The following is a 12,663-nucleotide window of genomic DNA, read 5'->3' as shown; positions in this document are numbered from 1 at the left end:
CTTCACTCTGACGGTCTGGTCCGACACGCTGCTCATCATGTCGCTGATGGATCGGAAGAGCTGCAGGAGCGACTCCATGAAGTCAGCCTCGCCTTTGTTTTCATACAGTCTGCAATGGAACACAGAGAGCTCTGTGGGGTTGGGCAGACAGCGCCTCGCCACTTTTTCTCCTGCATCTACAGCCATTAAAGGGGCTGCCTGGGCGACAAGTTAGAATGGAAGAGCAAGTCCTCAACATTCACAAAACGTGACAGGCAACTCGGGAATCAGATTACCCTGGACCACTCAGCTATGGAGATAACGCCTTCACACTGAAAAAGCAGGTTGGTAATCACACTGTTTGTTGCTTGTTCATGGTAACATAATACGTTTTATAAATCTAAAAAACAGAAATGTATAAAAAGGGAGAGAAGGAAGGAAAGAGGGAGGAAGAGAGGAAGGAAAGACGGAGAAGTTCAGCTTTAATTCTACCCCACATTGATTACACCACTAATATTCTTGGTATATTTCCTGCCAGTGTTCTTTAAACCTATAATGTCATATAACTGACAATCACAAAGACATTTAATTGCCTAAATTTAACATGATCGCATAACCATTTGAAAGTGACATTGTAATAGTGAACTCAAAATTATTTCAGAGTAATAATACTATATAAATTCATTCATCATAGAATTGGTGGTAACGGGCTAACTTTCAAGAGGTGGCACATACTCAATAAATGGATAATAAAGAAGCTGTGCATTAGTTACATGTATGCAAATGTATGTTGCTAATTATAAATAAGTTCCATCTATAAATTATTTATCAGCAGTTACTACAAGTCTGTATTACCAAAAAGCAATGCATTTGCATTTTCAAATGTTGCAACTCAGATGTTTTATTAATATAGACTAGTTTTCTGCCCAATTAAAAGTATACCATACCTGAAAACTTGTGGAAAATGGAAAATTTTGTAAACTAAGTGATAATTAATTACCCTAGAGGTAATCTAACATTTAAATGAGTTCCATTGTAAAGCAACAAATTCTGTCTCAAAGGAGAAATTGCAACCTACTGTATCTGTTTTGTAAATAAGGGGTTTCAAATGGGGTTTGCTTAAATGGTGCACCAAACAATCAAAACGATGGAGTCACGAACTTCTGCTGCAGGTGACACGGAGCAGTGCTGGGCAGACAGCATCGTTCGCAAACACTTGGGAAGGCTTCAGCGTGCAGTCAATCTCCCTCCTCAGGACATCTGCCATTTCCTAGAGCTGCTTGGGATAGGAGGCTAAAAACCAAAACGAAAACCTCCATAAAGCAGAGTGGAGTTTTCATCAGTCTCCGGAGATGATGAATAGTTTGGAAATGCCAGAGAGAGGAGCCCCAGATAACACAGCAGACTCTCAGTTGAAAACCTTGGAGAACAAGGGGCAAACCAAACGTAGAGTGAGACTTACTGAGGCTTACCAAGGCTACACGCAGCCTTGGAGGTCAGCCCCACTTTCTCTGCCTAGAAGGGGAAAGGATGATCGTCTCTGGAAGATCACATCGTCTGGAGCTTGTGATGTTTCACATATACACAGTCTTGCATTCAAAAAAAATTACTAAACACAGCAAAAGACCAGGCCACATGGCCAAATCAAAGAAGAAAAGAAGACAACAGAAACTGATCCACAGGTGATCAAGATATTGTGGTCAGCTAACAAGAACGTCAAAATAAATATAATTGTTATATTTTAAAACAGAGAGAAAAAGATGGAGAAATAGCAAGATGGAAACACAGATAAAGGAGAGATGGAGGAAATGGAAGTTAATATGAAAAATTTTAGTAGAGAAATGAATCTAAAGAAAAGAATCAAATGAAAATTCTAAAACTAAAAATATAGTATCTAAAATTAAGAATTCATTATATGGGTTAGATTGAGATTAGAGAAGTCAGAGATAGTGAAATGGAACACAGTCAACAGGAAAATAAACAGAAGCACAGAGATGGAAAACACAGAAAAGAGTGTTAGAGATCATGTAGGGCACGATGAAAGAATCTAATACACAGGTAACTGAAGTTGCAGAAGAAAATGAGAGATACAATGGAGCAAATGCAACATTAGCAGAGAGAATGGACACGAATTTTCCAAAAGTCATACAAGACATCAATTCAAAAATTCAAGAAGCTCTGAAAATAAAATGTAGAATAAACAAAAAGCAAAGCTTTCCTATGCAATCTATCACAAAACTGCCAATAACCACAGAAAGAGAGAAAAATTTTAAAAGCAGCCAGAGGGGAAAAGAAAAAGAGACCATTATCTGCAAAGATGTAACAATAAGTCTGAAAGCTGACTTCTCACCAGAAATGATGGAAACCAAAAGAGGACAGAATAATATCTGGAGGAAGAAACTGTCAATCTGGAATTCTATACTAAATGACATTTTCCTTCAAAAACAAAGATGAAATAAATGATTTTCATACAAACAAAACCTGTAGCAGACTTATAGTAAAAGAAATTCTTGGGGCCGGCACCGTGGCCAAGTGATTAAGTTTGTGCGCTCCACTTCAGTGGCCCAGGGTTTCGCATTTCGGATCCTGGGCGCGGACATGGCACTGCTCATCAGGCCATGCTGAGGTGGCGTCCCACAGGCCACAACTAGAAGGACCACAACTAAAAATACACAACTATGTACCAGGGGGCTTTGGGGAACAAAAAGAAAAATAAAATCTTGAAAATAAAAAAAAGAAAGAAAGAAATTCCACAGGGAGTTCTTTGAGCAGAAGGAAAACTGTCCCAGAGAGAAACTGGGAATTGAAAGAAAAATGAAAAAATAGTGATAAATATCTAACATGTTGAACAAATACTAACTACAAAATAGTAGCAATAATGTCTTAAGGGGTTTAAAATACATGTGGGATCGAAATGCATGACAATCCTAACAAAAAAGAAGAGGAAGTAGAAAAATCTTTCAGCCATAAGCAGTGCAACATAAAAGTATGAAGGAGTTAGTTAATGCCCAGAGGGGTAAATCTAACAGGAAATTTACCCACCAAGGGTCGGTGAATAAGTATACCAGGCTACTCAATCTTCAGAGGAACAATTTTGAGGCAGAACCCAAATTAAGACACAAAGTGATTACTTGTTAATATCTACATCAATTGCTTGGTGTTGAAAAAGAATTGTTAAGGAATTATATGCCCCAAACTGAGAGTTTTGTACTTAAAGAGAAGAGTTTTATTGTGTGTTTTTATTATAAGGAAAATGGTCATGGGTTTGAGGCTGAAGTTTTATGCATTGTAATTTTCCCATTTTAATAAGAAATAATATCCCAGTAAATACTGTTATGAATAAAAACTGATTATCAGAAAAAGATTGCTGATTATAAGTGGGAATTATCTATATTAAAAGGAATTAAGCAACAAAAAAAAAAAAAGAAGAGGAAGTAAACGCAGCTAAAGTGTTCCGCTCTTCTGGCCCTATCTAGCGGTTTCAAGGGAGCAGTAAAATAATTTGAATTACTCTATAATAAGTCAAACATGCATGTTGTCATTTCTAAGATAATCATTAAAAGAACAGTAAAAGAATATTTTGAGAGGAGAAAATGGATTGATAAAGACAAAATTTTGACTGGTACAAAAGAAGGTAAACAGAGGAAAAAAGGGAACAATAATACAAATGGGTAAAAGAGAAAATTAATAGAAAGATGGTAGCTATAAACCTAATATATGACTTAATTACATTATATGTAAAGTAAATACTCAATTAGAAGGACTTTCAGACTGTATGAAATAAAAATATAGCTTTACATTGTGTATAAGAGACACATATTAAATATAATGACACAGAAAGGTTGAAAGTAAAATAACAGGAAAAGATATTCCATGCAAATCCTAAACAAAAGATAAAGGGAAGCTTTTCATGTTGATTAAGGAGAAAATCCACAAGAAAGAGATCACAATTCTAAATCTGTATGCCCCCAATAACAGCTTCAAAATCTATACGGTATAATTAATGAGTCTTTCTTATATTTAAAATTCCACCAAGAATCCCTCAAGGATGAAAATTTAATTATTAGTTCTCTGCTGCCAAGCATCATGCTTAAAACATAAATGGTTAGTACTTTACAGCAACCCCTTTGAAGCATCTTTCTGCAATGAAACGGACGTCTCTTGAGTCTCGCCTCTTGGTTTTGTGAAATAAGCCAGAAAGAGTCATTTGTTTGACCCACCTTGAGGTGGAGGAAGGAGCGAGAGGAAAGAAGTCAGAGGGGTAATGGCAGATAAAGAGGTGAACAAAACCTAGTCATCATTCCTTGCTCTATTTAAATGTTATTAAGTATTCATTAACAAGGAATGACAAGGTCTTTGTCTATAACCTACATTCTATTTTTGTGACCAAGGAAATGATAACAAAATGACAGATCTGCAACAACTTATTCATGATCAATAACTAATTATTCACAAAGCTAACACTGATGACAGGCAAAAACTCCACAAAGCACCGGAAAGACAGAAGAGGAACACAGTGATAACGGGTTTTAGTCATCTGATTCAGAAGGTCTGAGGCAGGATGTGTGTGTCTGTTTTCTGGCCTTCTAGTTAATGCAATCCGCCCACACAGAAAACACAGACAAACAAAAACCAGTGGAGAAGTGCCCCTGGCTGTCAGGAATCTTTCCATGGGTTCCCCACGAACCAAATGTCTCTGGGCCAGTTTTAAAACTGCTGTTCTCATTTCAAAACAAAATGAGCTTTCTAAACAAAACAGAAAGTACAGATTTGCACAGTGAGAAAGATAGTGGGATAACTAGGATAGGCTTCAAAATCTTCATCTCCAAAGGTTCCTCTCTTTGTTCTTTGGATGAATAATTACTGTCAATTATCCTGGAATTTTACAAAGCTACTACATTATGAAAATACAGCAGACCACTTCGAAAGAAGAAGAAAAATAAAAGACCTCAAAAGTTTATTCCAACTGCAAAAAGGAAAACACACTTGTCAATTCCAGCTGTGAGTACAATTGTTTTTCTCCCAAGGTAATAAATGTGTTGCAGGTAAGAAAATGAGAAGTTTAGTTTGTTTTCCCCCCACCTTTGAAAACCAGAGGCACAAGAACTGCCTAGAGCTTGTCACGGATCAACGTTCCAGACGTCTGTGTAGGACACAGGACTGCTTTCGCTTTAAGCAGTCTATACAAAATAGGAATATTATTTCAGTTTAAATTAACATCTCCAATATCATAGATGGAGAACTCCTGAAACAGTATGGCAGGACACGGGCAGTGGCGATGAGGAGGAGGACAAGACTATAGAAAAAGTATGTGGCCTTGTGCATGATTTTAAGGTCGTGACTTTTTTTTTCCTACCACAGAATCTTCTCAAGAGTTTTACGACTATAGATTTAAGAAGTATTATGATAGGTACACAATGTGGCTACACTGTGTTCTAAGTTTCAAAAGGAACGTGTCCTTCTCTGCCCTCAAGAATCGTCGAAGGCCGCCAAGATACTCATTTAGGAAACACTGAGAGAAAAAAAATGAGGTCAATAAACTGTTAAGGTCTGGGATACCACGAGGACTCCCAAGCTCATTAAGTACTTACGGAAGAAGGAAGACACGAAGGAGGCAGGGAGGGATCCTGATTGTCAAGACCATTGCCATCACTACACTTTTGGTTAGATCAGGTCTGGAAGGCCAGACAAGGGTCATGGGAGGCCTAGGAAGCTTCACCGCCTTCCTGGATGGTCTCGGCTCTTGACAAACAAGTTATCCCAGCAAAGAGACTCAGTTTGGGATCAGGCCTGGCCTCTGCGAGGGCCACTCCAGGACAAAAGCCAGCATTGGGATCACGGTCTGTGCCAACGCCATGCTGCTAAGCAACAAAACCAAGATGTTCCTAAGGATGTCAAACATAAAACACGTCCTGGGTCATGGGCGAGGGTCTGCTGAGTATTTCACTCCATTTCTGCGAAACATGGTAGGGCTGAATCACGTCTGCGGGTCACTTAGGGCTCCAATGATTTAAAGCCAAGGAGACTGTGGTGACAGGAGTCTCAGAGATTGACCCCCAACCTAACAGGGAAAAAAAGCTCTAAGAAGCCTAATTAAGTAGGATTTAGTAACCCGAAGTAAGTTAGGGACATTCTAAGCTGTCAGGCAACAGAAATTCTGGGTTAAAAGGAATTTGAGGAAGAGAATGTTGGGTTTTTTTTTAAAGATTGGCCCTAAGCTAACATCTGTTGCCAATCTTTTTTCCTCTTCTTCTTCACTCCCCCAAAGCCCCCTGGTACATAGTTGTATATTCTAGTTGTAGGTCCTTCTGGCTGTGCCATGTGGGATGCCATCTCAGCATGGCTTGATGAGCGCTGCTAGGTCCACGCCCAGGATCTGAACCGGTGACACCCTGGGCCAAGGAAGAGGAGCGCCTGAACTCAACCACTCAGCCATGGGGCAGCCCCAAGGAAGAAAATGTTAATGGCTTATCCAACATATATCTCTCCCTTACTACTTTACTAAAAGAACTCTGGTTTTGTTGGAAGCATCAATAAGCCCATCTAAAAATCCTTTCCAACCTCCCCTGCATCTAGGGTGGCCACGTGACGTAGTTCTGTCCAGTGAGATGAAGACACATGACACTTTGTAGGGACTGGGGAAAGCTCTTTAAAAGGAGAGTAACCAGAAGAGCTGTTTACTCTTCACCTTCCCCTCTTTGCTTCCTGGAACACAGTCCTGATGCCAGGAGGCGCAGCAGCTACCTGGGGGCCGTGAGATAAAGAGAGAGACCCTAAGGATGGTAGGGCAGAAAGATAAAAGGAGCCAAGGACATGGGGAAACTAGGGACCAAGTGCATGAGCTTCAGATTCTTCCTCTGGGCTCCATGTTGTGTGGGGGGGAAAAGTGAACTTCATCTGGTTAAGCCGTGTTAAGCTGGTTTTTTGTATAACATGCAGCCAATCATATTCCTAACCTCTACAAGATCAAACTCAATAATGTTTACGGACCATGGTTCTAAGATCTCATGCCATTTGTTTTTTGAGATTGAAAGAGATTAAGGAGAGAGAGAGAGAAATAATTTTGCTACTGGTCCACTTGGGTGACCCCAATCTTTTCTAAGCAGCATTATTTTGTAAAAGATTATAGCATTTACCACAATAGCAGAAACACACTGACAATCAATGCACGTTTCTTTTGATTACTAATCTCTGAATGAGAAGGAAAGTCAGCCGTGTATTTAGAAAGGAGATGAGCATCATCAAACCCTGACTCATTGTCATATTGATCAAAAATGGTACAAGATTAAAAGTTTTTCAAATAAAATATGACAAAACCCATGTCACCTGACTGTTCCATTCATTCACATTGATCATCTAACCTTAGTGAGAGGTTTAGGGTAATCCAAGATTTAAAATTAGCGGGAAAAATATAAAAGCAAGATAGAGAGTGCCAAGAATAATCAAATTAACTTTATTAATTAAAAATTAATACAATTAATTTTATTAAATTAATAGACTAGAATTAATTTTATTGAAAAAAATAAAGGAAAACAAAACCTAGTTTACTTGGTCATCTTTCACACCTGACACTGAGAAAAATCATACATGGCTTTGCCCCTTAAGAAAAGAGAAGGCTTTGCTCCACATCAAGATTCATGCCTATCCATAATAAGCAAAATAAAAGAGTGTGCCTTTGATGTCTTAGTCAAGGATGATAGCATGATGGCCTCAAACTGTGCGTCTTCATACATAAAAACGGCAGCATAGAGTATTGTTTAAATCTTGGGAACCCCAAAGTGAACACAACCTCTATCAATCCTTGACCAGTAACACAGGCACTGTAACCACTGATCAGTGATGGGCACCACCCTGTTTGTGACTTTTATACCTCTACACACAGTCAATAACTTACTCCTTTAGCTTTACTTGCACCATGGTGCACACGAGATTGGATTCTGAATGTCTTCCCTTTCTCCTGGGCCCTTCTGGAGAAGGCTACTTCAGGCCAACAAAGATAAAGTGAAGAGGAAATAGGGAGGTACTGATTTGGGTCCACACTGGTTCAATTCTCAGTTTTCATGGATATGTTTCAAGAGCACTGTGCTTTTAAAAGGTGATGTATATTTCCCAAGCGAGAGGGACATTGGTTCATGACCTCCATCTCTGTGCTTAGAACTCACTACAAGAACATCAACTTCGAATAACCAACATGAAGCAACATCACTCAGGGTAGGTCACCCAAAGCAGTTGTTTCTTCCTCCAAAAGAAACAAGCAGAGTGAGTCGTCTTCCACACCTCAGTGTTCAACTGACCTCTTTTCCACATCTCCTCATTCATAGAGTTAAATATGATAGGTTAACTGAAAGCTGTTTTATTTTAGCACAGCTCTTAATCTATAGATATCTAGAAAAAAATATTAATGTTCTCTATAAATAAGGAAGTCATAAACACCCCAATCCACTTTAAAGTTCAAAAACAATACATAAATTCATCCAGATAGCATGTGAAAGATGTCACTAAGCTGAAACAATCAAGCGTCCATCCACACAGCCATTTCCAATGTGGGACTATCTCTATAGAAACAAAACATTGCTCTGCTTGAAGGAAAGGGAGGAGGAAGCCCCACATTTTTCCCAAGTGAGGCAATTTAACTTGGTTTTGGCTTTTGCTTTGTTACTGTTTTGTTTTAATTTTGTTTGTTCTTTCAGGGCTTTTTTCCATCTAAGATCTACTGAGAAGAACTTCAGAACCCTTGGTGTACACCCTGCACTTCCGTGGAAGGACTGGGAACACTTTCAACAGACAATGTTCGACTCACATGCACACACTGCAGACTGAGGAACAGGGCTCCAACTCAGACTCAGGGCTTGCATGTCACTGCCTGGGGAGAAGTCATGGTAAGGAGGGACTACGCCACCGCAGTGCTGCCATCTGTGACTGCTCTGCCAGGCTAGAAAGCAAGGCAAGGAAGGAAAAAGAGGAGAGGAAGGAAAAGAAGAAGAAAGAGGAAGGGGAAAGGAGAAGAAAAACGAAGGCGTCAAGGATTTCCCAGAATTCCCCTACAGAGCCAGCACGGGCGATACCTACTGATTGAACAGGATCCGAGAGCGCACAATGAACTTGAAGATGTACTCTAAAGCTTTCATAGCTTTGTACAGCTGGTCATTTATTCCTGGCTTCTCAGCATTGTCCACATAGTTCCTTAAAACTTTTGTCAGCTTCCTATTCATAATGGAAACACAAATGAATAAGTTCAGAAAATTGCAGTATCTCAACGCCTAACTGGAACAGAAATACACAAGTGGGTTATTTTTATTTTGGTTTATGCATATTTGTAAAATGTATTCTCAACAGAGAAAGTGACCCATAAAATAACTCTCAGAAGAGTGAGATCTGAGCATTTAATGAGCACTTCCAAAGTTTCAGATGTTTTCCTAAGCTTTTAAATGTATTATGTAATTTAATCTTCACAACAACACTATAAGGCAAGGAGGAGGGTGTTATCCCTAATTTACAGATGACGAAGCACAGGCTTAGATAGGTTAACTAGCTTTCCCAATGTTAAATAACAAAATCAAAGGGATCTCCTCTACAGCCATATCAGTTTCTGTAATTCTCTCTTTTTTTTTTTTACACTGAGCATGTGATATTTTCAAATTACAGAGGCAGTGGTAATAATAATCAATTTTTAATTCTGCCCAAACTTCTATATTTTCTACCACTACTGGCCCATAAACTAATAATCATTGTTCATTGTAAGAATGATTCTCAAGCAACCCTTCTAAATCATAAAAGCCAACTTAATTAACTTCAATATAGTTGCGATTTTTAGTGTCCTGGGCTGCACGGTAACTCTCCAAAAACTTGCAGCATACGTGCAACCTGCATGACAACCACCGCCAAGATTATCCCATTAACCAAACGTGTCTGCTCCGCAACTTCTCATGTAATCAACAGGAATTCACTGTGGCTTTTAAATATTCATCATAGTTACAAAAAAAACCTGCTAGGATACTGACAGCATTTCCAGTTAGGCTGTGAGCCAGTATGCCTCAGACTGTTCATTGAGATTATTATGAGACCCTCTTAAGAGCAAAGGTGACTTCAGCTAGGGATGACCTGGAAACAGTCCTGAGATTAACGATTTCACTGATAAATCACAAGAAAAAGCTTTCTAGGTGCCTAAGTGAATATGAAGTCATTTCTAACACTGACTGGGTTGCAGAACTCTGGCAAAGAAACCTGACAGGACTAGAGAAGCATTTGTGCAAGTGTGTTTGAAAGAAGCTAGGCAGAGGGATCCTCTTTCCACAGGCCCCACGGGCCCCTATGCTGGCAAGGGTGGCTCAGCATATACCTCTCCTGGTGGTTCTCAAGGAACAATAGGACATCTAAAGTGGCATAAAACCTGTTTGACTCAGTTTAACTTATTTTCCCAAACTTACTGGACCTTTTCTTATTAAAACCTATTGATATGCCAAGGAATATACATTCCATAGAATGCATTTTGGGAACTCTTCCAACAGATTAATCACCAAAAAGGATAAAAAGAAGGAATGATTTGCAAAGAGAATGACCCAGAACCAGAAAATTAATCTGGAAGTCAAAAGACCCACATCCATATATGCCAGGCCATCTTGTAACCCCCAAACCCCTTGGCACTAGCTGAGAGGGGCAGATCAAGTGGAGCATCAATTAAGTGGGAGGGAAGCATGACTCAGCTCCCGGAAAGGTAGCTCTGTGGACAGAAAGGAGCCTGTCCTGCTGGTTTTCTCGAACAACAGTCCCCAAAGCCTATGCCTCGCTCCCTTCTCACTCGGACCAGCACCGGTCACTTTGATGGGGGCCCAGCACCCGTGAACTGGCCATGCAGGGGAGCTGTCTATGAGAGTTGCAGCACCAAGCAATAACACCCATTGCCCATAGTCATCTTTTTCTTTTTAAAGATTTTATTTTTTCCATTTTCTCCCCAAAGCCCCCCGGTACATAGTTGTGTATTCTTCGCTGTGGGTCCTTCTAGTTGTGGCATGTGGGACGCTGCCTCAGCGTGGTCTGATGAGCAGTGCCATGTCCGCGCCCAGGATTCGAACCAACGAAACACTGGGCCGCCTGCAGCGGAAAGCGCGAACTTAACCACTCGGCCACGGGGCCAGCCCCTGCCCATAGTCATCTTTAATTTCTCCTCTTGGAGTTGTTTGTGAAGAAAGGCTAAAAGCCCTCAAACTACCTGGACAAGAGTCTAACCTAAGTCCACCCCTGCCAAGGCTTCCAGAGGAAAAGGGGCAGAGACTCTCTGTGATAACACTTAGTCCTACAAGGACCCCTTGCTCAGAGAATGCCGTAAGCACTTCATTAGCACAGAGACAACCTTCCACAATTTGGTTAGAACTGTGTAAATCACAATTATCTCCTTTGGTATTTCAAGGCGTAAATACTCAGGTTCAAACTGCTGAGGAACCCACTTTGGGCTGCTAGTTTATCAAAACATGATAAGAATACTCATTTTTCAAAATGAGTACTTCCTTTCCAGCAGATTACAGAGACTGAATGAAAGGATACCAATTCTTGACTCAGTCCCATCATAACTTAAAGATAAAGTGGTTCTTTTTGTTTCTGCCATTTATCAACTTGCCAAAACTCCCCGATTTTCCTTTCTAGGAGAATAAGTGCATGTATTCTTGCCCCAAAGGCATGGCACGGAAGAGGGCTGCCAACAAAAGGATCTGGAACGCAATGTGGTAGGCTTATTCAGTGTTTTGATTTCCTGAGATTAAAGTACAAAATCTAATCTGAGAAGAGCGGTTTGGCCATGTTTCAATAAAGAAGCACAACCGTGACAGTGACACAGAAGGCGATCACATCACATTAAGAGCAGTTTACAGGCCACTTCCATGAACCCCGTTCTATTTCCACGAACAGGCTACATTTTAGTTGCTATAGCAAGATGGTGCCACTGATCTGCTCTCCCCACAGTCTGTAAGGAACTGTCTGAAGTGTGGACAAACCTGGGCATCTCCGGTGAGAGAAGGAAATGTTTTAAACAAACACTGATTAGCAAGCAAGCACAAAGGACCTATCTGGCTTGTTCTGTGTGCGTGAGGACCTCGGCTGCAGCTCTCTGCCCCCTTGAGGCACCACCCACTGTCCTGCAATACACATGCGCTCGAGGCAGATGTGAAAGAATCAGGGACAGGACCGTGGGCATCAGATCTCTGACCTTGAGTTCACAGCTGCACACAGGCAAGGAAGACAGGTTTTGACCAATGGAGGCTCAAGACAGAGATGGGAGCTTTGACTCAATTTACTGGCACTAAAGAGAATTATTTCTCATGATTCTCAGCGGGATGTTCTTAAAGAAATTATTTAAATCTGTCTTTTGTCACTGCAACTCACACAATAAAAAGTTTGAATAAATGCCAATAAATCCCGCCATGAGAGAGAGAGAAAAGAGTAACTCACTATAATAATTCTACTTAACAAAACCTAACAATTGCTTAGTGCTTTCTAAGCGCAAAAGATGATTCCACGCTTGACATGTAATAACTTACTAAAATTCTCAGGAAACCCTACGATCATGCCCGTTTTACAGACGAGAAGCCTGAAGCCCAGAGAAGTTTAGCAACTTAAACCTGTAAGTGACAGAGCTGAAATGTCAGCCCAGACAGCCCAGTCCCAGGGCTGTGACAATCAGCATCAGGAGAG

At 40.3% G+C, this 12,663-nt stretch overlaps 1 protein-coding gene across 2 annotated transcripts in view; it reads right to left on the bottom strand.

Moving 5' to 3' along the window:
• DOCK1 (dedicator of cytokinesis 1) overlaps positions 1-12,663 on the bottom strand; it is a 502,522-nt gene that overhangs the window by 374,795 nt on the left and 115,064 nt on the right. For both annotated transcript variants that reach the window (XM_046651107.1, XM_046651115.1), the window contains exons 22-23: positions 9,049-9,183; positions 1-109 (exon numbers count right to left, since the gene is read on the bottom strand). In XM_046651107.1, the coding sequence (XP_046507063.1) occupies positions 1-109; positions 9,049-9,183 (244 nt within the window). The remainder of the gene's footprint in view (positions 110-9,048; positions 9,184-12,663) is intronic.

Source organism: Equus quagga, chromosome 2, assembly GCF_021613505.1.
Source record: "Equus quagga isolate Etosha38 chromosome 2, UCLA_HA_Equagga_1.0, whole genome shotgun sequence".
NCBI lineage: Eukaryota > Metazoa > Chordata > Mammalia > Perissodactyla > Equidae > Equus > Equus quagga.
Note: the sequence above shows the minus strand (reverse complement) of the source record. Positions and strands in the feature narration are given on the sequence as shown.